Below are 25,060 nucleotides of genomic sequence, written 5' to 3' on the forward strand. Positions count from 1 at the left end.
CCCTAACAGCATTATATCTCCTATTGTCCCCTAACAGCATTATATCTCCTATTGTCCCCTAACAGCATTATATCTCCTATTGTCCCCTTACAGCATTATATCTCCTATTGTCCCCTAACAGCATTATATCTCCTATTGTCCCCTAACAGCATTATATCTCCTATTGTCCCCTAACAGCATTATATCTCCTATTGTCCCCTTACAGCATTATATCTCCTATTGTCCCCTAACAGCATTATATCTCCTATTGTCCCCTAACAGCATTATATCTCCTATTGTCCCCTAACAGCATTATATCTCCTATTGTCCCCTAACAGCATTATATCTCCTATTGTCCCCTTACAGCATTATATCTCCTATTGTCCCCTAACAGCATTATATCTCCTATTGTCCCCTAACAGCATTATATCTCCTATTGTCCCCTAACAGCATTATATCTCCTATTGTCCCCTAACAGCATTATATCTCCTATTGTCCCCTAACAGCATTATATCTCCTATTGTCCCCTAACAGCATTATATCTCCTATTGTCCCCTAACAGCATTATATCTCCTATTGTCCCCTTACAGCATTATATCCCTATTGTCCCCTTACAGCATTATATCTCCTATTGTCCCCTAACAGCATTATATCTCCTATTGTCCCCTAACAGCATTATATCTCCTATTGTCCCCTTACAGCATTATATCTCCTATTGTCCCCTTACAGCATTATATCTCCTCTTATTGTCCCCTAACAGCATTATATCTCCTATTGTCCCCTAACAGCATTATATCTCCTATTGTCCCCTAACAGCATTATATCTCCTATTGTCCCCTAACAGCATTATATCTCCTATTGTCCCCTAACAGCATTATATCTCCTATTGTCCTATTGTCCCCTTACAGCAGCATTATATCTCCTATTGTCCCCTATATCTCCTAGCATTATATCCCCTAACAGCATTATATCTCCTATTGTCCCCTAACAGCATTATATCTCCTATTGTCCCCTTACAGCATTATATCTCCTATTGTCCCCTAACAGCATTATATCTCCTATTGTCCCCTAACAGCATTATATCTCCTATTGTCCCCTTACAGCATTATATCTCCTATTGTCCCCTTACAGCATTATATCTCCTCTTATGTGTCCCCTTACAGCATTATATCTCCTATTGTCCCCTTACAGCATTATATCTCCTATTGTCCCCTAACAGCATTATATCTCCTATTGTCCCCTAACAGCATTATATCTCCTATTCCTATTGTCCCCTAACAGCATTATATCTCCTATTGTCCCCTAACAGCATTATATCTCCTATTGTCCCCTAACAGCATTATATCTCCTATTGTCCCCTTACAGCATTATATCTCCTATTGTCCCCTTACAGCATTATATCTCCTATTGTCCCCTTACAGCATTATATCTCCTCTTTATATCTCCTATTGTCCCCTTACAGCATTATATCTCCTATTGTCCCCTAACAGCATTATATCTCCTATTGTCCCCTTAACAGCATTATATCTCCTATTGTCCCCTAACAGCATTATATCTCCTATTGTCCCCTAACAGCATTATATCTCCTCTCCCCCTAACAGCATATGTCCTATTGTCCCCTAACAGCATTATATCTCCTATTGTCCCCTAACAGCATTATATCTCCTATTGTCCCCTAACAGCATTATATCTCCTATTGTCCCCTTACAGCATTATATCTCCTCTTATGTCCTGTTGTCCCCTAACAGCATTATATCTCCTATTATGTCCTATTGTCCCCTTACAGCATTATATCTCCTATTGTCCCCTATAGCATTATATCTCCTATTGTCCCCTAACAGCATTATATCTCCTATTGTCCCCTAACAGCATTATATCTCCTATTGTCCCCTTACAGCATTATATCTCCTATTGTCCCCTTACAGCATTATATCTCCTATTGTCCCCTAACAGCATTATATCTCCTATTGTCCCCTAACAGCATTATATCTCCTATTGTCCCCTTACAGCATTATATCTCCTATTGTCCCCTAACAGCATTATATCTCCTATTGTCCCCTAACAGCATTATATCTCCTATTGTCCCCTAACAGCATTATATCTCCTATTGTCCCCTTACAGCATTATATCTCCTATTGTCCCCTTACAGCATTATATCTCCTATTGTCCCCTAACAGCATTATATCTCCTATTGTCCCCTAACAGCATTATATCTCCTATTGTCCCCTAACAGCATTATATCTCCTATTGTCCCCTAACAGCATTATATCTCCTATTGTCCCCTAACAGCATTATATCTCCTATTGTCCCCTAACAGCATTATATCTCCTATTGTCCCCTAACAGCATTATATCTCCTATTGTCCCCTAACAGCATTATATCTCCTATTGTCCCCTAACAGCATTATATCTCCTATTGTCCCCTAACAGCATTATATCTCCTATTGTCCCCTAACAGCATTATATCTCCTATTATATCCCCTTACAGCATTATATCTCCTATTGTCCCCTTACAGCATTATATCTCCTATTGTCCCCTAACAGCATTATATCTCCTATTGTCCCCTAACAGCATTATATCTCCTATTGTCCCCTAACAGCATTATATCTCCTATTGTCCCCTAACAGCATTATATCTCCTATTGTCCCCTAACAGCATTATATCTCCTATTGTCCCCTAACAGCATTATATCTCCTATTGTCCCCTAACAGCATTATATCTCCTATTGTCCCCTAACAGCATTATATCTCCTATTGTCCCCTAACAGCATTATATCTCCTATTGTCCCCTTACAGCATTATATATCCTATTGTCCCCTTACAGCATTATATCTCCTCTTATGTCCTATTGTCCCCTTACAGCATTATATCTCCTATTGTCCCCTAACAGCATTATATCTCCTATTGTCCCCTAACAGCATTATATCTCCTCTTATGTCCTATTGTCCCCTAACAGCATTATATCTCCTATTGTCCCCTAACAGCATTATATCTCCTATTGTCCCCTAACAGCATTATATCTCCTATTGTCCCCTTACAGCATTATATCTCCTATTGTCCCCTTACAGCATTATATCTCCTATTGTCCCCTAACAGCATTATATCTCCTATTGTCCCCTAACAGCATTATATCTCCTATTGTCCCCTAACAGCATTATATCTCCTATTGTCCCCTTACAGCATTATATCTCCTATTGTCCCCTAACAGCATTATATCTCCTGTTGTCCCCTAACAGCATTATATCTCCTCTTATGTCCTATTGTCCCCTAACAGCATTATATCTCCTATTGTCCCCTAACAGCATTATATCTCCTATTGTCCCCTAACAGCATTATATCTCCTATTGTCCCCTTACAGCATTATATCTCCTCTTATGTCCTGTTGTCCCCTAACAGCATTATATCTCCTATTATGTCCTATTGTCCCCTTACAGCATTATATCTCCTATTGTCCCCCTATAGCATTATATCTCCTATTGTCCCCTAACAGCATTATATCTCCTATTGTCCCCTAACAGCATTATATCTCCTATTGTCCCCTTACAGCATTATATCTCCTATTGTCCCCTTACAGCATTATATCTCCTATTGTCCCCTAACAGCATTATATCTCCTATTGTCCCCTAACAGCATTATATCTCCTATTGTCCCCTTACAGCATTATATCTCCTATTGTCCCCTTACAGCATTATATCTCCTCTTATGTCCTATTGTCCCCTTACAGCATTATATCTCCTATTGTCCCCTAACAGCATTATATCTCCTATTGTCCCCTAACAGCATTATATCTCCTATTGTCCCCTAACAGCATTATATCTCCTATTGTCCCCTAACAGCATTATATCTCCTATTGTCCCCTAACAGCATTATATCTCCTATTTTCCCCTAACAGCATTATATCTCCTGTTGTCCCCTTACAGCATTATATCTCCTATTGTCCCCTAACAGCATTATATCTCCTCTTATGTCCTATTGTCCCCTTACAGCATTATATCTCCTATTGTCCCCTAACAGCATTATATCTCCTATTGTCCCCTAACAGCATTATATCTCCTATTGTCCCCTAACAGCATTATATCTCCTATTGTCCCCTAACAGCATTATATCTCCTATTGTCCCCTAACAGCATTATATCTCCTATTGTCCCCTAACAGCATTATATCTCCTGTTGTCCCCTAACAGCATTATATCTCCTGTTGTCCCCTAACAGCATTATATCTCCTCTTTTGTCCTCTGTTGTCCCCTTATGCTATTTTATCTTATGTCCTCATGTATGCCATATTATCTCCCTCTCTCCCCCAGCAAGACCAGCTGTACACGTGGGCAGCGGTCAGCCAGCCCCCCCACTCCATGGAACACTTTGAGGGCCGGGCCCCCCTCCCTGGGCACCTTAAGACCCTGTGGCCCCCACCCAGACCTGCGGGAGACGATAGACCAGGCCTCATGTACACCGAGGAGGGTAGGGGCCCTCAACACATCCATATAGATAGTATTATACTGTAGAGACTAGATCTGAAACAGCTAACTACTGTAACAGACCAGGTCTCATTACACATTGTTAGACGTTCTACCAAGGTGGGAAGGCGCCCTCATCAAAACAGTTACTAACTTCAGACTGTTGTACTTGTTTTCTCCTTTAACTCTCACTAGCGCTGACTTTGCAGATGGAGTCTATTTAGAAATTTTAACTTCCTTAGCCAGGTTGGAGAGCGTGTAGCCTCGTCCCTTAGCCAGGGTGGAGAGCTCGTAGCCTCGTCCCTTAGCCAGGGTGGAGAGCTCGTAGCCTCGTCCCTTAGCCAGGGTGGAGAGCTCGTAGCCTCGTCCCTTAGCCAGGGTGGAGAGCTCGTAGCCTCGTCCCTTAGCCAGGGTGGAGAGCTCGTAGCCTCGGCTTTTGTTCTGTTAGAGTTGAGCTTCCTGTTTTATACCAGTGGTTTTAAGAGGACGTTGCGTCTCTGTGCCTTGATACATATGACCAGCGGTAATTTAACCCAACAGTGTAGATTTAAGGAAAGACTTGTTTCTGATCTGGATCTCTTCTTTCCTGCTCTGATACCTTTAGAGGACGATGAAGGTAAGTTACATTGTGAATTAGTTTCTGCATGGTCATTTAACTCTTTCTTTTTGGACTTGCTCGTCATGTGCTGTCTGTCTGTAGTCCCACATGCTATTGAAAGGGCCAAGGTTGCATAGCAACAATGAGTCAGTGCTTAGGCAGGCAAAAATGGATTGATATTCTGAGCACAGCTTTCCCCTCCCTTTCTCCCGACAAACATCCTGTACTCTTTCCTCCCGACAAACATCCTGTACTCTTTCCCCCCGGCAAACATCCTGTACTCTTTCCTCCCGACAAACATCCTGTACTCTTTCCCCCCGACAAACATCCTGTACTCTTTCCCCCCGACAAACATCCTGTACTCTTTCCCCCCGACAAACATCCTGTGTGTCCTTGCTGCTGAGTCTAACACCTAAAAGAAAACAGGCTGCTAGATGTAATGTTGCTTTTCCCCTAACTATTGGTTTGATATGACATTAGGCTTTAAACAACTTTTGATGTTCACATTAAATGTCAATTTTCATTTCATTCTAAGAAACACAATGCATGATGGTACGGATTGTGAATTGAAGTAATCATTGTATCACATATCATTCAGTAGCATGTTGTCTGGTCTAGTTGACTGCATGGTTGTATTCTGGTAGTGATTAATACCAGTAGAAAGTGGTCTGGTCTAGTTGACCGTGCATGGTTGTATTCTGGTAGTGATTAATACCAGTAGAAAGTGGTCTGGTCTTGTTGACTGCATGGTTGTATTCTGGTAGTGATTAATACCAGTAGAAAGTGGTCTGGTCTAGTTGACTGCATGGTTGTATTCTGGTAGTGATTAATACCAGTAGGAAGTGGTCTGGTCTAGTTGACCGTGCATGGTTGTATTCTGGTAGTGATTAATACCAGTAGAAAGTGGTCTGGTCTACTTGACCGTGCATGGTTGTATTCTGGTAGTGATTAATACCAGTAGAAAGTGGTCTGGTCTAGTTGACCGTGCATGGTTGTATTCTGGTAGTGATTAATACCAGTAGAAAGTGGTCTGGTCTAGTTGACCGTGCATGGTTGTATTCTGGTAGTGATTAATACCAGTAGAAAGTGGTCTGGTCTAGTTGACCGTGCATGGTTGTGGTTGTATTCTGGTAGTAATTAATACCAGTAGAAAGTGGTCTGGTCTAGTTGACCGTGCATGGTTGTATTCTGGTAGTGATTAATACCAGTAGAAAGTGGTCTGGTCTAGTTGACCGTGCATGGTTGTATTCTGGTAGTGATTAATACCAGTAGAAAGTGGTCTGGTCTAGTTGACCGTGCATGGTTGTATTCTGGTAGTGATTAATACCAGTAGAAAGTGGTCTGGTCTAGTTGACCGTGCATGGTTGTGGTTGTATTCTGGTTGTGATAATATAGAAGTATCCCGTCTCTCTCTTCCTACAGAACACCAGGCAGCCATCTTGGGGCTGAAGAGACATCAGAGGGAAGAAGTCGGCCAACTTCAGGTCAGTCTCCCTAGTCTCCCTAGTCTCCCTAGTCAGTAGGGAATCATCCAACCCTACCTGAGAGGTTATCTATAGGACTGTACAGTCTTTCCCTTTGGAGAGAATAGCATCATGAATAGCCCTGGCCTCCTTCACCTGATTAACCACAAGGGGGCAGCATCCACTAAGAGTTGTACTAGTTTAGTGGAATACTCTTAATAGCAGTTCTAAGTGAGGGTCTTGGTGTGTGTGGACCAGTACCTGGCAGACTCTGACCTCTCCCTTGTTTATCTCTTATCTGTGTCTCCTAGAGATGCTCCTTGTTGTTGAAGTCCTTCTGAAAACCGCCATCTTGTCCCATATGAAGTCATTTAGCTCCTCTACAAGAAGCCCTGCCTCTAACAAGAATACGTTGAATATAACATTGTTCTCCTTCTGGTTATAATACAGTTAACATATTGCTTTAAAGGTTTATATGAACACTGTTTTCCTCTCGCTCTCTGCCCCCCCCCCCTCTCTCGCTCTCTGCCCCCCCCCCTCTCTCGCTCTCTGCCCGCCCCCCTCTCTCGCTCTCTGGCCCCACCTCTCTCGCTCTCCAGGAGGAGTCAGTGCTGAAAACAGTGAAGCTGAAAGAGGAGCACGTCAATGTGATCCAGCAGTTAGAACAGACCATTGAGGACCTGCGGACTAAGATAGCTGAGCTGGAGGAACAGCACCCCCTGCTGGACAGAGATATTATTAGTATGGAGCCGGAGGCTGGTGTGGAGGGGGATCTGTACCGGGAGGTCTGTCATGTAGACCTACAGACTGAGGAGAGGATAGTGAAGGAGGTCTGTCATGTAGACCTACAGACTGAAGAGAGGATGGTGAAGGAGGTCTGTCATGTAGACCTACAGACTGAAGAGAGGATAGTGAAGGAGGTCTGTCATGTAGACCAGCAGACTGACTGTCTCCTGAGTTGTCTGGAGGCCAAGTCTGTCCAGACGTCGCCTATGGAGGAAAGCTATAAGTTTAAAGTGCCTTTACCGGACCAGATGCCACCCTTGTTTGTGAACGAGGCTGGAGGAGAGTCCTCTTTGTCTTCCTCCTGTCCGCTGAAACTCCCCCCAGAACTGGCCCTGTCCCTACCCATACCCTTCTCCCCCAAGGTCGCACCAGCATTTGTCTGTACGTGCCAACAGCAGCAGAGTGGCATTAAACCCCCCCCACCACCTCCTTTACCTGGTCACTCCATGGCTCCTCCTCCACCACCTCCTCTACCAGGGGGTGCAATGCCCCCACCACCTCCTCCACCTCCTCTACCAGGGGGTGCAATGCCCCCACCACCTCCTCCACCTCCTCTACCAGGGGGTGCAATGCCTCCACCACCTCCTCCACCTCCTCTACCAGGGAGTGCAATGCCCCCACCACCTCCTCCACCTCCTCTACCAGGGGGTGCAATGCCCCCACCACCACCTCCACCTCCTCTACCAGGGGGTGCAATGCCCCCACCACCCCCTCCTCTCCCTGGCATGGGGATGGCACCTCCACCCCCTCCCTTACCTGGGATGATAGGGATGGGCCCTCCCCCACCCCCTCCACCATTACCTGGGATGGGTGGACCTCCTCCTCCTCCTCCTCCTCCTCCTCCTCCTGGCTGTGGCCCTCCTCCACCATGTGCCCTGGGCTCCCTGGTCCCTCCGTTGCCCATGGGACTGTATGCTCTAGGCATGGCCCAGGAGAAACCTCCCCGGAAAGGAGTGGTGGAGCCCCCCAGACCCATGAAACCTCTCTATTGGACCAGGATACAGCTCAACTCAGCTCAACACAAAAAGTAATCAATCAATCAAATGTATTTAACAAGCCATTTGTTTTATTTCAGCAGTTGTCTAAAGCTTTATGCTAAAAAGTAATCATATAACTAGTTACATAAACATCTGTACCTGTATTCACTAAGACTTTAGAGTAGGAGTGGTGATCTAGGATCAGGTCATAGTCTCAGTAGGAGTGGTGATCTAGGATCAGATCATAGTCTCGGTAGGAGTGGTGATCTAGGATCAGATCATAGTCTCGGTAGGAGTGGTGATCTAGGATCAGGTCATAAAGAGTCTCAGTAGGAATGGTGATCTAGGATCAGGTCATAAAGAGTCTCAGTAGGAGTGGTGATCTAGGATCAGGTCATAAAGAGTCTCAGTAGGAGTGGTGATCTAGGATCAGGTCATGGTCTCAGTAGGAGTGGTGATCTAGGATCAGGTCATAGTCTCAGTAGGAGTGGTGATCTAGGATCAGGTCATAGTCTCAGTAGGAGTGGTGATCTAGGATCAGGTCATAGTCTCAGTAGGAGTGGTGATCTAGGATCAGGTCATAGTCTCAGTAGGAGTGGTGATCTAGGATCAGGTCATAGTCTCAGTAGGAGTGGTGATCTAGGATCAGGTCATAGTCTCAGTAGGAGTGGTGATCTAGGATCAGGTCATAGTCTCAGTAGGAGTGGTGATCTAGGATCAGGTCATAGTCTCAGTAGGAGTGGTGATCTAGGATCAGGTCATAGTCTCAGTAGGAGTGGTGATCTAGGATCAGGTCATAGTCTCAGTAGGAGTGGTGATCTAGGATCAGGTCATAGTCTCAGTAGGAGTGGTGATCTAGGATCAGGTCATAGTCTCAGTAGGAGTGGTGATCTAGGATCAGGTCATAGTCTCAGTAGGAGTGGTGATCTAGGATCAGGTCATGGTCTCAGGAGTGGTGATCTAGGATCAGGTCATAAAGAGTCTCAGTAGGAGTGGTGATCTAGGATCAGGTCATAGTCTCAGTAGGAGTGGTGATCTAGGATCAGGTCATAAAGAGTCTCAGTAGGAGTGGTGATCTAGGATCAGGTCATAGTCTCAGGAGTGGTGATCTAGGATCAGGTCATAGTCTCAGTAGGAGTGTTGATCTAGGATCAGATCATAGTCTCAGTAGGAGTGGTGATCTAGGATCAGGTCATAGAGGGTCTCAGTAGGAGTGGTGATCTAGGATCAGGTCATAGAGGGTCTCAGTAGGAGTGGTGATCTAGGATCAGGTCATAGTCTCAGTAGGAGTGGTGATCTAGGATCAGGTCATAGTCTCAGTAGGAGTGGTGATCTAGGATCAGGTCATAGTCTCAGTAGGAGTGGTGATCTAGGATCAGGTCATAGAGGGTCTCAGTAGGAGTGGTGATCTAGGATCAGGTCATAGTCTCAGTAGGAGTGGTGATCTAGGATCAGGCCATGGTCTCAGTAGGAGTGGTGATCTAGGATCAGGTCATAGAGGGTCTCAGTAGGAGTGGTGATCTAGGATCAGGTCATAGTCTCAGTAGGAGTGGTGATCTAGGATCAGGTCATAGTCTCAGTAGGAGTGGTGATCTAGGATCAGGTCATAGTCTCAGTAGGAGTGGTGATCTAGGATCAGGTCATAGTCTCAGTAGGAGTGGTGATCTAGGATCAGGTCATAAAGAGTCTTAGTTCCATTTCATTATGATTAAAGATGGAAAACTGATCCTAGATCTGCAGTCTTATTCTGAGAAGCTTTGTGGGCCTTGCTGTATTGTTCCAGACCATGTCCCCGACTAAAGAGGATCCTGTTCAGCGTTTATGATAGTGTGGACAAGGCTGTTTCTCAAAATGCAGGAGGGTCGGAGTACGAGTCCGAATCAAAGTATGTGAAACGGAGGACACTTCTCAGATGCATACGCCATTTTGTACATATTTTTAAAGCATCCCCTGCCGCCCCAGCATGCTACTGGGGCGGCAGGGTAGCCTAGTGGTTAGAGCGTTGGACTAGTAACCGGAAGGTTGCAAGTTCAAATCCCCGAGCTGACTGAACGACAGATTTTTAACCCACTGTTCCTAGGCCGTCATTGAAAATAAGAATTTGTTCTTAACTGACTTGCCTAGTTAAATAAAGGTAAAATAAAATAAAGCATCAAGTTTCAACAAAGTATGCACAGAAAAATGACGAGTACACTATGCAACGTTTCTTGAAATCAGATGGCGGACATTTGAGCTAAAGCGCGAGAAAGTAATCGCCAACTTCGGAATGAAATGTTGCCTGTTCATGTTGATGGGGATAACTGGCTAGGTGCTACTGTTGATGGGGCTAACTGGCCAGATACCCACAAATAATTTACCTTTACATTTAGGGGGAGTGCTGCTCGGCGTGAGGTAATACAGTAGGGGGAGTGCTGCTCGGCGTGAGGTAATACAGTAGGGGGAGTGCTGCTCAGCGTGAGGTAATACAGTAGGGGGAGTGCTGCTCAGCGTGAGGTAATACAGTAGAGGGAGTGCTGCTCAGCGTGAGGTAATACAGTAGGGGGAGTGCTGCTCAGTGTGAGGTAATACAGTAGGGGGAGTGCTGCTCAGCGTGAGGCAATACAGTAGAGGGAGTGCTGCTCAGCGTGAGGTAATACAGTAGGGGGAGTGCTGCTCAGCGTGAGGCAATACAGTAGAGGGAGTGCTGCTCAGCGTGAGGTAATACAGTAGGGGGAGTGCTGCTCAGCGTGAGGCAATACAGTAGAGGGAGTGCTGCTCAGGCAATATTTTAATCTTGATATGTTACATCCATACTATGTTAATTTTGGTACATTTACCTGCCTACAATGCATAAATGTGCATAGATAGCGAGCCCATAGTAAGTCAAAAGGGCTAACTGGCTAGCTACTACTGTTAATAGGGCTAACTGGCTAGCTGCTACTGTTGATAGGGCTAACTGGCTAGCTGCTACTGTTGATGGGGATAACTGGCTAGCTGCTACTGTTGATGGGGATAACTGGCTAGCTGCTACTGTTGATGGGGCTAACTGGCTAGCTTCTACTGTTGATGGGGATAACTGGCTAGCTGCTACTGTTGATAGGGCTAACTGACTAGCTACTACTGTTATTAGGGCTAACTGGCTAGCTGCTACTGTTGATAGGGCTAACTGACTAGCTACTACTGTTATTAGGGCTAACTGGCTAGCTGCTACTGTTGATGGGGATAACTGGTTAGCTGCTACTGTTGATGGGGCTAACTGGCTAGCTTCTACTGTTGATGGGGATAACTGACTAGCTGCTACTGTTGATGGGGCTAACTGGCTAGCTGCTACTGTTGATGGGGATAGCTGCTACTGTTGATGGGGCTAACTGGCTAGCTGCTACTGTTGATGGGGATAGCTGCTACTGTTGATGGGGATAGCTGCTACTGTTGATGGGGATAGCTGCTACTGTTGATGGGGATAGCTGCTACTGTTGATGGGGATAGCTGCTACTGTTGATGGGGATAGCTGCTACTGTTGATGGGGATAGCTGCTACTGTTGATGGGGCTAGCTGCTACTGTTGATGGGGCTGGCTGCTACTGTTGATGGGGCTGGCTGCTACTGTTAGCCAGCCAGATACCCACAAATAATTTACATCTACCTTGCATAACATTTAGGGGGAGTGCTGCTCGGCGTGAGGTAATACAGTAGGGGGAGTGCTGCTCGGCGTGAGGTAATACAGTAGGAGGAGTGTTGCTCAGCGTGAGGCAATACAGTAGAGGGAGTGCTGCTCAACGTGAGGTAGTACAGTAGGGGGAGTGCTGAGGTAATACAGTAGGGGGAGTGCTGAGGTAATACAGTAGGGGGAGTGCTGAGGTAATACAGTAGAGGGAGTGCTGCTCAGCGTGAGGTAATACAGTAGGGGGAGTGCTGCTCGGCGTGAGGTAATACAGTAGGGGGAGTGCTGCTCGGCGTGAGGTAATACAGTAGGGGGAGTGCTGAGGTAATACAGTAGAGGGAGTGCTGCTCGGCGTGAGGTAATACAGTAGGGGGAGTGCTGCTCGGCGTGAGGTAATACAGTAGGGGGAGTGCTGCTCGGCGTGAGGTAATACAGTAGGGGGAGTGCTGCTCAGCGTGAGGTAATACAGTAGGGGGAGTGCTGCTCAGTGTGAGGTAATACAGTAGGGGGAGTGCTGCTCAGCGTGAGGTAATACAGTAGGGTGAGCGCTGCTCTGCGTGAGGTAATACAGTAGGGTGAGCGCTGCTCGGCGTGAGGTAATACAGTAGGGGGAGTGCTGCTCTGCGTGAGGTAATACAGTAGGGGGAGTGTGAGGTAATACAGTAGGGGGAGTGCTGCTCTGCGTGAGGTAATACAGTAGGGGGAGTGCTGCTCTGCGTGAGGTAATACAGTAGGGGGAGTGCTGCTCGGCGTGAGGTAAGACAGTAGGGGGAGTGCTGCTCTGCGTGAGGTAATACAGTAGAGGGAGTGCTGCTCAGCGTGAGATTGAAGGTCTAATTTAAGGTTTTATGTGTTCTCCACACTCTCGTCCTCATATGAACGTACTCAAGAGAACTCGGAGCATCAGTGTGTGTGGAGCACGGTAGAATGCATATTGAGAAACACCATTAACACAGTGAAATTAAAGAAAGATGTGTTGGAAGTGAAGCCGATGTTTGAATGAAAAACGGGTGTTGCGCAGGCAGCATACAGCAGACTGCATCCTCTCTGATTGGCTGGAGAAGAGCTTTGGAGGTCTGCATCCTCTCTGATTGGCTGGAGAAGAGCTTTGGAGGCCTGTTTCCTCTCTGATTGGCAGGAGAAGAGCTTTGCAGGTATCGATTGATGGTAGAATGGATACTTAGTACTGACATCAATTGATGGTGGATAGAATAGTTAGTACTGACATCGGTTGATGGTAGAATGGATGCTTAGTACTGACATCGGTTGATGGTAGAATGGATACTTAGTACTGACATCAATTGATGGTAGAGAGAATACTTAGTACTGACATTGGTTGATGGTAGAATGGATACTTAGTATTGACATTGATATTTCTCACTCAAGGTGTAGTACTGGGGCTCATATGTTTACTGAACAACAATGTAAGCGTAAATATTTCAAAGATTTTACTGAGTTACAGTTTCATATAAGGAAATCGGTCAATTTAAATAAAAACATTAGGCCGTAATATATGGATTTCACCTGATTGGCTGGGTGCGCAGCCGGGGGCATAGGCCTCCCAAGTTGGTTGAGAACAAATTCTCTGGCAACGACTCTGGTGGACGTTCCTGCAGTCAGCATACCAATTGCACAAATCTTCAAAGCGAGACATTTGTTGTGTTGTGACAAAACTGCACATATTTTAGAGTGGACTTTGCATTGTCCCCAGCACGAGGTGCACCTGTGTAATGATCATGCTGTTTTAATCAGCTTCTTGATATGCCACACCTGTCAGGTGGATGGATTACCTTGATAAAGGAGAAATTCTGACTTAACAGGGATGTCAACTAATATGTGCAAATCATTTGAGTGAAATAAGGTTTTTGTGCATCTGGAACATTTCTGGGATCTTTTAGTAAAGATCCAACAGTCACAACCTCACTAACTCTTCCCTCATCCTAGAGAGGTGAGCACGTCGCTGGTCTGGGACAAGATACAGGAGCCTGATGTGAACTTTGAGGAGTTCGTAGAGCTGTTCTCCAAGACTGCTGTGAAGGAGAAGAAGAAACCCCTGTCAGATACCATCACCAAGTCTAAAGCCAAACAGGTGAGATCAGATACCCTCCCCTGTCCTATTTACCCCTGTCAGATACCATCACCAAGTCTAAAGCCAAACAGGTGAGATCAGATACCCTCCCCTGTCCTATTTACCCCTGTCAGATACCATCACCAAGTCTAAAGCCAAACAGGTGAGATCAGATACCCTCCCCTGTCCTATTTACCCCTGTCAGATACCATCACCAAGTCTAAAGCCAAACAGGTGAGATCAGATACCCTCCCCTGTCCTATTTACCCCTGTCAGATACCATCACCAAGTCTAAAGCCAAACAGGTGAGATCAGATACCCTCCCCTGTCCTATTTACCCCTGTCAGATACCATCACCAAGTCTAAAGCCAAACAGGTGAGATCAGATACCCTCCCCTGTCCTATTTACCCCTGTCCTATTTTACCCCTGTCAGGTCCCCGTGTCCCCTGTCCCCCTGTCCTGTCCTCCTGTCCTGTCCGTGTCCCCTGTCCTCCTGTCCTGTCCCAGTGTCCCCTGTCCTCCTGTCCTGTCCCAGTGTCCCCTGTACTCCTGTCCCAGTGTCCCCTGTCCTCCTGTCCGTGTCCCCTGTCCTCCTGTCCGTGTCCGTGTCCCCTGTCCTGTCCGTGTCCCCTGTCCTCCTGTCCTGTCCGTGTCCCCTGTCCTCCTGTCCTGTCCCAGTGTCCCCTGTCCTCCTGTCCTGTCCCAGTGTCCCCTGTCCTCCTGTCCTGTCCCAGTGTTCCCTGTCCTCCTGTCCTGTCCCAGTGCCCCCTGTCTAATTGTCCAATCACCCTTATGTAGTTCTCCATTTCATCCTTCCTTCTAGCTGTTCTGTTGTTCTCCTTCAGTTGAACTGTCTGGGTTCTGGGGTTTCTACTGACCTGGGAACTGTCTGGGGTGGTTTCTACTGAACTGGGAACTGTCTGGGTTCTGGGTTTTCTACTGACCTGGGAACTGTCTGGGTTCTGGGTTTTCTACTGACCTGGGAACTGTCTGGGTTCTGGGTTTTCTACTGACCTGGGAACTGTCTGGGTTCTGGGTTTTCTACTGACCTGGGAACTGTCTGGGTTCTGGGTTTTCTACTGACCTGGGAACTGTCTGGGTTCTGGTTTTTCTACTGACCTGGGAACTGTCTGGGGTGGTTTTCTACTGACCTGGGAACCGTCTGGGGTGGTTTCTACTGACCTGGGAACCTTCTGGGGTGGTTTCTACTGACCTGGGAACCTTCTGGGGTGGTTTCTACTGACCTGGGAACTGTCTGGGGTGGTTTCTACTGACCTGGGAACTGTCTGGGGTGGTTTCTACTGACCTGGGAACTGTCTGGGGTGGTTTCTACTGACCTGGGAACTGTCTGGGGTGGTTTCTACTGACCTGGGAACTGTCTGGGGTGGTTTCTACTGACCTGGGAACTGTCTGGGGTGGTTTCTACTGACCTGGGAACTGTCTGGGGTGGTTTCTACTGACCTGGGAACTGTCTGGGGTGGTTTCTACTGACCTGGGAACTGTCTGGGGTGGTTTCTACTGAACTGGGAACTGTCTGGGTGGTTTCTACTGACCTGGGAACTGTCTGGGGTGGTTTCTACTGAACTGGGAACTGTCTGGGGGGGGTTTCTACTGACCTGGGAACTGTCTGGGGTGGTTTCTACTGAACTGGGAACTGTCTGGGGGGGTTTCTACTGACCTGGGAACTGTCTGGGGTGGTTTCTACTGACCTGGGAACTGTCTGGGGTGGTTTCTACTGAACTGGGAACTGTCTGGGGTGGTTTCTACTGAACTGGGAACTGTCTGGGGGGGTTTCTACTGACCTGGGAATGGATGTGATTAAAGGTCCCTGTCGCTTTAGGCTCAGTTCTCCACTACTAAACATTTGTGCAGAATTTCTGACTGTCCTCCTGAAGAGGAAATCACGATCAGTCCTGGCTCTGCGGCTCGGTCTGAGGATCAGTCCTGGCTCTGCGGCTCGGTCTGAGGATCAGTCCTGGCTCTGCGGCTCGGTCTGAGGATCAGTCCTGGCTCTGCGGCTCGGTCTGAGGATCAGTCCTGGCTCTGCGGCTCGGTCTGATCAGTCCTTTTGATCAGGGCCCAATGTAAGGAACATGGTGCCATTGTGGAGGCAGACCGTGTAGCCAAGTCTAACCATCTAAACCATGTTCAGATGATGTGATTTCATCTGAGCTCCGCAGAGCTTGTTGTTTTGACAGGCCGTTCAATCACACTGTGTTTTGACTGGAGTAGGAGAACGAGGATCTGTCATCAATAAAGAACAACGCTACAGGGAAGCCCACATGGACACACACCACACACACACCACACCACACACACCTCACACACCAGTCTGTAGCTGATCTGAGCAGTCCAGGCCTGTATAGTGTGGCTCTGAGGGTCGGTCCTGCCCTGTATAGTGTGGCTCTGAGATTCAGTCCCGGCCTGTATAGTCTGAGGGTTCAGTCCCGGCCTGTATATTCTGAGGGTTCGGTCCCGGCCTGTATAGTCTGAGGGTTCGGTCCCGGCCTGTATAGTCTGAGGGTTCGGTCCCGGCCTGTATAGTCTGAGGGTTCGGTCCCGGCCTGTATAGTCTGAGGGTTCGGTCCCGGCCTGTATAGTCTGAGGGTTCGGTCCCGGCCTGTATAGTCTGAGGGTTCGGTCCCGGCCTGTATAGTCTGAGGGTTCGGTCCCGGCCTGTATAGTCTGAGGGTCCGGTCCCGGCCTGTATAGGCTGAGGGTCCGGTCCCGGCCTGTATAGGCTGAGGGTCCGGTCCCGGCCTGTATAGGCTGAGGGTTCGGTCCCGGCCTGTATAGGCTGAGGGTTCGGTCCCGGCCTGTATAGGCTGAGGGTTCGGTCCCGGCCTGTATAGGCTGAGGGTTCGGTCCCGGCCTGTATAGGCTGAGGGTTCGGTCCCGGCCTGTATAGGCTGAGGGTTCGGTCCCGGCCTGTATAGGCTGAGGGTTCGGTCCCGGCCTGTATAGGCTGAGGGTTCGGTCCCGGCCTGTATAGGCTGAGGGTTCGGTCCCGGCCTGTATGGGCTGAGGGTTCGGTCCCGGCCTGTATGGGCTGAGGGTCCGGTCCCCGTTATTAAATATTGCCGTTTAAAATACTAGTTTCCTGAGCCAATCTTTTCTTCTGTCTTATTTTAAAGATGAATCCCTGTCACTTTTCTCCTAAAGTTGTCTTGTGGTTAGACCTAAATCTGGAGGCTATTTGAGTTACCAAATAAAGTGTTTTGGGAATTTTAATGTTGTTTCAGCGATTTGACCTCCGTGTTTAAAACGTTTCCTTAGATGCTGATTGGAGTAAATGCTGTCCTTTGTCCCCTGCTAGCTGCCGGAGGTTACCGAGGAAACCATCTCATTTTAATTAACATGTTTTCTTTAGTTTTTAATTCCGGTCGCCGTGCCAGCTACAGGAAGTGTTTCCGTTGGGATTTATCAAATTGTTTTGCAGTTTTAGTCAGATTTGAAGATGTGTTTTAAGGAGCCTGATTTTACGTTAAGAGGAGAGAAAAGGCTGAGGATTAAATGAGGGCTACATGTTAATGTAATATGTGTGAAATGCCTGCGCTGATGTCATAGGCCAGATGCTCAAAGAAAACACAGCAGACACACAGACTGTTTTATTTGTAATGCCACTACGATTTGGTTTTATTGAAAAAGCCTGATAATATTTACTTTAAATGAATTGACTAAATATGCTGTAATTTGTTTTAGGGACATATCATGGTAAAAGTTTCAGGGGTTTCATTCACCAAATCACCCCCCCCCCTTATCAAAGTATGTATCTGAGATAAAGCCCCCCCCCCCTTATCAAAGTATGTATAGTTTCATACACTGTGGTAACAATATGGTTTTACCTCATCAATGATCTGAGATGAAGCCCCTTTGTTTCCTCTTTCCATTGGTCTAACCCCAGTCTGATGTCATGACTGATGATGTCAGCACCTCTCTAGCTCCTAACTGGCTGTGTGGAATTTAAAGAGACAGTCACTTCTGTTTACTGTGTGTCCCCCAATTCACATTTGACAGACTAAAATGGTCACAGACGTAAGACAAGGTACCATTGTCTTTTTCTTCTTTTAAGCATCAGAGTAAGGGCTGTTCTAGGATCAGGTTCTCCCCTGACCAAGTACACACTGCGATCTAAAAGGCACTGATCCTAGATCAGCTCTCTTACTCAGACGTTTGATCGATCCGGTCCCAGAGCTCTAACATTACCCACGTCCTCCCATCCAGGTGAGGTTCTTTCCCATTTCCTCCCACGTCCTCCCATCCAGGTGAGGTTCTTTCCCATTTCCTCCCACGTCCTCCCATCCAGGTGAGGTTCTTTCCCATTTCCTCCCACGTCCTCCCATCCAGGTGAGGTTCTTTCCCATTTCCTCCCACGTCCTCCCATCCAGGTGAGGCTCTTTCCCATTTCCTCCCACGTCCTCCCATCCAGGTGAGGCTCTTTCCCATTTCCTCCCACGTCCTCCCATCCAGGTGAGGTTCTTTCCCATTTCCTCCCACGTCCTCCCATCCAGGTGAGGTTCTTTCCCATTTCCGCCCACGTCCTCCCATCCAGGTGAGGTTCTTTCCCATTTCCTCCCACGTCATCCCATCCAGGTGAGGTTCTTTCCCATTTCCTCCCACGTCATCCCATCCAGGTGAGGTTCTTTCCCATTTCCTCCCACGTCCTCCCATCCAGGTGAGGTTCTTTCCCATTTCCTCCCACGTCCTCCCATCCAGGTGAGGTTCTTTCCCATTTCCTCCCACGTCCTCCCATCCAGGTGAGGTTCTTTCCCATTTCCTCCCACGTCCTCCCATCCAGGTGAGGTTCTTTCCCATTTCCTCCCACGTCCTCCCATCCAGGTGAGGTTCTTTCCCATTTCCTCCCACGTCCTCCCATCCAGGTGAGGTTCTTTCCCATTTCCTCCCACGTCCTCCCATCCAGGTGAGGTTCTTTCCCATTTCCTCCCACGTCCTCCCATCCAGGTGAGGTTCTTTCCCATTTCCTCCCACGTCCTCCCATCCAGGTGAGGTTCTTTCCCATTTCCTCCCACGTCCTCCCATCCAGGTGAGGTTCTTTCCCTTTTCCTCCCACGTCCTCCCATCCAGGTGAGGTTCTTTCCCATTTCCTCCATAACCTTGTAGAGCAGAACTGCCGTTGTTACGGAGTCTGTTTATTTGGATCTTGGTTGTTTGGGTCCTGGTGAAACGCCGACACACCGACCAACCCGAGGGGGGGGGGGGGGGGGGGGGGGTAGAGCGAGAGAAGGTGACGTATTCACGGGTCATCTGTTGACTCTCTGAAGGGGAACGTTTATGTCTGTACGTAATAGACTACTGTTAGATGGAGAATGTTTCCAGCCGCTGACGCAGGGTGCCAGGCAGACCGACGTGGTGCTGAATCACAGTGGAACACTGTCCATTGTCTTGAGTTTCTGATCGAAATCAGACAACACAAACTAAAAACAATGTTTTAAACGTTATTGGTCTTCGGGGCAAACACAGTAAACACGCACTGTTCCAGTCTCTGGGCTCTACACAGTAAACACACACTGTTCCAGTCTCTGGGCTCTACACAGTAAACACACACTGTTCCAGTCTGGGCTCTACACAGTAAACACACACTGTTCCAGTCTCTGGGCTCTGCACAGTAAACACAGTGTTGTTCCAGTCTCTGGGCTCTACACAGTAAACACACACTGTTCCAGTCTCTGGGCTCTACACAGTAAACGCACACTGTTCCAGTCTCTGGGCTCTACACAGTAAACGCACACTGTTCCAGTCTCTGGGCTCTACACAGTAAACACACACTGTTCCAGTCTCTGGGCTCTGCACAGTAAACACACACTGTTCCAGTCTCTGGGCTCTACACAGTAAACACACACTGTTCCAGTCTGGGCTCTACACAGTAAACACACACTGTTCCAGTCTCTGGGCTCTGCACATTAAACACAGTGTTGTTCCAGTCTCTGGGCTCTACACAGTAAACACACACTGTTCCAGTCTCTGGGCTCTACACAGTGAACACACACTGTACCAGTCTCTGGGCTCTGCACAGTAAACGCACACTGTTCCAGTCTCTGGGCTCTACACAGTAAACACGCACTGTTCCAGTCTCTGGGCTCTACACAGTAAACACGCACTGTTCCAGTCCCTGGGCTCTACACAGTAAACACAGTGTTGTTCCAGTCTCTGGGCTCTACACAGTGAACACAGTGTTGTTCCAGTCTCTGGGCTCTACACAGTAAACACACACTGTTCCAGTCTCTGGGCTCTACACAGTAAACACACACTGTTCCAGTCTCTGGGCTCTACACAGTAAACACACACTGTTCCAGTCTCTGGGCTCTACACAGTAAACACAGTGTTGTTCCAGTCTCTGGGCTCTACACAGTGAACACACACTGTACCAGTCTCTGGGCTCTGCACAGTAAACGCACACTGTTCCAGTCTCTGGGCTCTACACAGTAAACACGCACTGTTCCAGTCTCTGGGCTCTACACAGTAAACACGCACTGTTCCAGTCTCTGGGCTCTACACAGTAAACACGCACTGTTCCAGTCCCTGGGCTCTACACAGTAAACACAGTGTTGTTCCAGTCTCTGGGCTCTACACAGTAAACACACACTGTTCCAGTCTCTGGGCTCTACACATTGAACACACACTGTACCAGTCTCTGGGCTCTGCACAGTAAACACACACTGTTCCAGTCTCTGGGCTCTGCACAGTAAACACACACTGTTCCAGTCTCTGGGCTCTACACAGTAAACACACACTGTTCCAGTCTCTGGGCTCTACACAGTAAACACACACTGTTCCAGTCTCTGGGCTCTACACAGTAAACACACACTGTTCCAGTCTCTGGGCTCTGCACAGTAAACACACACTGTTCCAGTCTCTGGGCTCTGCACATTTTCGGATCAAGCATAAATTGGCTTTAAGACACACTGCTGCAGTCTTGTAGTGAGGTCACCGTGGGTTCCCCCCTCTCTCTCTCTCTCCTAATAGACCTGGCCTGTGTGAGGTCACCGTGGGTTCCCCTCTCTCCTAGTAGACCTGGCCTGTGTGAGGTCACCGTGGGTTCCCCTCTCTCTCTCCTAGTAGTCCTGGCCTGTGTGAGGTCACCGTGGGTTCCCCTCTCCCTCTCTCTCTCTCTCTCTCTCTCCTAGTAGACCTGTCCTGTGTGAGGTCACCGTGTTTTGTAGGTAAGGTAACCCTTGTTTTGTCACTGTAAAGTGTGCCGGTATAGTCAGTCTTCTGATTCAGAGGTAAACAAAACACAGACCCTGCTCAACTCCCACCTCAAAAAACAAGGACATTAAAGGAATAAAAACAGAACAAGTGTAGGTGTTTGGGCAGCACATAATTTGGGAAAGCATCTATCTATCTAAAGCAGTATTATGAAGGATTTCGAGAAAGTAAGTTGGTGTAGTGTGTTCAACGGCATGGGCGGAATTTGAAGTAGATTTCACTGGCAGCTGGTACTCTCTTTTATGCATTGAGGGATTTGTGCGATAGGACCGAAGAAGAAACACATTGACTTGACCATGGAATATTTCCAAAGGGTTCTGAAAATCCATAATTTCTTGTTCTCCTCCCCCCCCCTCCCCCCTCACCGATTTGTTTTGTGGTTCTTCATATTTGTGGTTCTCCCTCTCGCTCTCCTAGTAGACCTGGCCTGTGAGGTCAATGTGGGTTCCCCTCTCTCCTAGTAGACCTGGCCTGTGTGAGGTCACCGTGGGATCCCCTCTCTCTCTCCTAGTAGACCTGGCCTGTGTGAGGTCACCGTGGGTTCCCCTCTCCCTCTCCTATTAGACCTGTCCTGTGTGAGGTCAGGTCCCCTCTCCCAGCAGAACGTCTGGTCTGTCTCTCTCTCTCCGAGTAGACCTGGCCTGTGTGAGGTCACCGTGGGTTCCCCTCTCCCTCTCCGAGTAGACCTGGCCTGTGTGAGGTCACCGTGGGTTCCCCTCTCCCTCTCCTATTAGACCTGTCCTGTGTGAGGTCAGGTCCCCTCTCCCAGCAGAACGTCTGGTCTGTCTCTCTCTCTCCTAGTAGACCTGGCCTGTGTGAGGTCACTGTGGGTTCCCCTCTCTCTCTCCTATTAGACCTGGCCTGTGTGAGGTCACCGTGGGTTCCCCTCTCCCTCTCCGAGTAGACTTGTCCTGTGTGAGGTCACCGTGGGTTCCCCTATCTCTCTCCGAGTAGACCTGGCCTGTGTGAGGTCAGGTCCCCTCTCCCAGCAGAACGTCTGGTCTGTCTCTCTCTCTCTCCGAGTAGACCTGGCCTGTGTGAGGTCAGGTCCCCTCTCCCAGCAGAACGTCTGGTCTGTCTCTCCACCTCCTACAGGGTAATTATTTAATCAGAGAGCGGGTCGTTGTGCTCCAGCTGCTGATGGGGAAATGGACGCCAGTCGTTTATAATCATATAAAGACTGTTTTTCTTTGCTATTTTCTCCATTCCTTAATTGCCTGCCAACACTGTCCCGGGGCGCTGTTGAGGAGGAAACAGAGGAAATGTCATGTTTCTGATTATAGAAGGAATATGGTACGTCACAGAGCAGACGTTTAGATATGATGCCAGGTTGAAGCAGGAGGGATGGAGAGAATATGGTACGTCACAGAGCAGACGTTTAGATATGATGCCAGGTTGAAGCAGGAGGGATGGAATGAGCAACACCTACTCTGACAATGAAGTACACAGGAAGTTCGTCCTATCCTGAATGTTAGCTGGGGGTGTCACTTTGTTCCCGTCAGGAAACTGTTCTGGCCGGTAAAGGTCAATAGGGAAACCGTGACCTTGGATGAGAGTCGGTAGTAAGCAACGTTGTGGGAAGGTCAGGTCCACATGTCCTTCCACTGATCACATCAGAGGTTGGTCAGGTCCACATGTCCTTCCACTGATCACATCAGAGGTTGGTCAGGTCCACATGTCCTTCCACTGATCACATCAGAGGTTGGTCAGGTCCTTCCACTGATCACATCAGAGGTTGGTCAGGTCCACATGTCCTTCCACTGATCACATCAGAGGTTGGTCAGGTCCACATGTCCTTCCACTGATCACATCAGAGGTTGGTTAGGTCCACATGTCCTTCCACTGATCACATCAGAGGTTGAGAATGTGACTTTGTAACTGGGATGTCAGGCTTCTAAAATACATTTGCAATAACTTCCCCTCCCCTCTCCCCCCCTCTTTCTCCCACCGCCCTCCCACCCCTCTCTCCCCCTCTTTCTCCCACCCCTCTCCCCCCCTCTTTCTCCCCCTCTTTCTCCCACCCCTCTCCCCCCTCTTTCTCCCACCCATCTCCCACCCATCTCCCCCCCTTTCTCCCACCCCTCTCCCCCCTCTTTCTCCCCCCCTCTTTCTCCCACCGCCCTCCCCCCTCTTTCTCCCACCGCCCTCCCCGTCCCCTCTCCCCCCTCTTTCTCCCACCGCCCTCCCCCCTCTTTCTCCCACCGCCCTCCCCCCTCTTTCTCCCACCGCCCTCCCCCCTCTTTCTCCCCCCCTCTTTCTCCCTCCCCTCTCCCCCCTCCCCTCTTCCCCCCTCTTTCTCCTCCCCCCCTCCTCTCTTCCCCCCTCTTTCTCCTCCCCCCTCCTCTCTTCCCCCCTCTTTCTCCTCTCTTCCCCCCTCTTTCTCCCCCCCTCTTTCTCCCACCCCTCTCCCCCCCTCTTTCTCCCACCCCTCTCCCCCCCTCTTTCTCCCACCCATCTCCCCCCCTTTCTCCCACCCCTCTCCCTCCTCTTTCTCCCACCCCTCTCCCCCCCTCTTTCTCCCACCGCCCTCCCCCCTCTTTCTCCCACCGCCCTCCCCGTCCCCTCTCCCCCCTCTTTCTCCCACCGCCCTCCCCCCTCTTTCTCCCACCGCCCTCCCCCCTCTTTCTCCCACCGCCCTCCCCCCTCTTTCTCCCACCGCCCTCCCCCCTCTTTCTCCCACCGCCCTCCCCCCTCTTTCTCCCACCGCCCTCCCCCCTCTTTCTCCCACCACCCTCCCCCATCTTTCTCCCCCCCTCTTTCTCCCTCCCCTCTCCCCCCTCCCCTCTTCCCCCCTCTTTCTCCTCCCCCCTCCCCTCTTCCCCCCTCTTTCTCCTCCCCCCTCCCCTCTTCCCCCTCTTCCCCCCTCTTTCTCCCCCCTCCCCTCTTCCCCCCTCTTTCTCCCACCCCCCTCCCCTCTTCCCCCTCTTTCTCCCTCCCCCCTCTTTCTCCCACCCCCCTCCCCCTCTTTCTCCCACTGCCCTCCCCGTCCCCTCTCCCCCCTCTTTCTCCCACCGCCCTCCCCCTCCCCTCTCCTCGGTCATACAGTGGGCAGGAGGTTAGGAAGTGCAGCTCAGTTTCCACCTCACTTTCTCCCACCGCCCTCCCCCCTCTTTCTCCCACCGCCCTCCCCCCTCTTTCTCCCACCACCCTCCCCCATCTTTCTCCCCCCCTCTTTCTCCCTCCCCTCTCCCCCTCCCCTCTTCCCCCCTCTTTCTCCTCCCCCCTCCCCTCTTCCCCCCTCTTTCTCCTCCCCCCTCCCCTCTTCCCCCTCTTCCCCCTCTTTCTCCCCCCCTCCCCTCTTCCCCCCTCTTTCTCCCACCCCCCTCCCCTCTTCCCCCCTCTTTCTCCCTCCCCCCTCTTTCTCCCACCCCCCTCCCCCTCTTTCTCCCACTGCCCTCCCCGTCCCCTCTCCCCCTCTTTCTCCCACCGCCCTCCCCCTCCCCTCTCCTCGGTCATACAGTGGGCAGGAGGTTAGGAAGTGCAGCTCAGTTTCCACCTCATTTTGTGGGCAGTGTGCACATAGCCTGTCTTCTCTTGAGAGCCAGGTCTGCCTACGGCAGCCTTTCTCAATAGCAAGGCTATGCTCACTAAGTCTGTACATAGTCAAAGCTTTCCTTAAGTTTGGGTCAGTCACAGTGGTCAGGTATTCTGCCGCTGTGTATACTCTCTGTTTAGGGCCAAATAGTATTATAGTTTGCTCTGTTTTTTTGTTAATTCTTTCCAATGTGTCAAGTAATGATCTTTTTGTTTTTTCATGATTGCATCTCGCGCTGGTCTTTCGCCCCCTCTTTCTCTCCTTCTCTCTCTCTTTCTCTCCCACTCTCTCCTTCACTCTCTCCTTCACTCTCTCCTTCACTCTCTCCTTCAC

General features: G+C 49.1%; 1 protein-coding gene across 1 annotated transcript in view; it reads left to right on the plus strand.

Moving 5' to 3' along the window:
• The window catches only part of LOC139381607 (formin-2-like), a 143,856-nt gene that overhangs the window by 29,240 nt on the left and 89,556 nt on the right, over positions 1-25,060 (plus strand). Inside the window, exons 3-7 of the mRNA XM_071125260.1 lie at positions 4,281-4,437; positions 5,038-5,049; positions 6,454-6,515; positions 7,094-8,307; positions 13,841-13,985. Of these exons, the coding sequence (XP_070981361.1) occupies positions 4,281-4,437; positions 5,038-5,049; positions 6,454-6,515; positions 7,094-8,307; positions 13,841-13,985 (1,590 nt within the window). The remainder of the gene's footprint in view (positions 1-4,280; positions 4,438-5,037; positions 5,050-6,453; positions 6,516-7,093; positions 8,308-13,840; positions 13,986-25,060) is intronic.

Source organism: Oncorhynchus clarkii, chromosome 23 (genome assembly GCF_045791955.1).
Source record: "Oncorhynchus clarkii lewisi isolate Uvic-CL-2024 chromosome 23, UVic_Ocla_1.0, whole genome shotgun sequence".
NCBI classification, from domain to species: domain Eukaryota; kingdom Metazoa; phylum Chordata; class Actinopteri; order Salmoniformes; family Salmonidae; genus Oncorhynchus; species Oncorhynchus clarkii.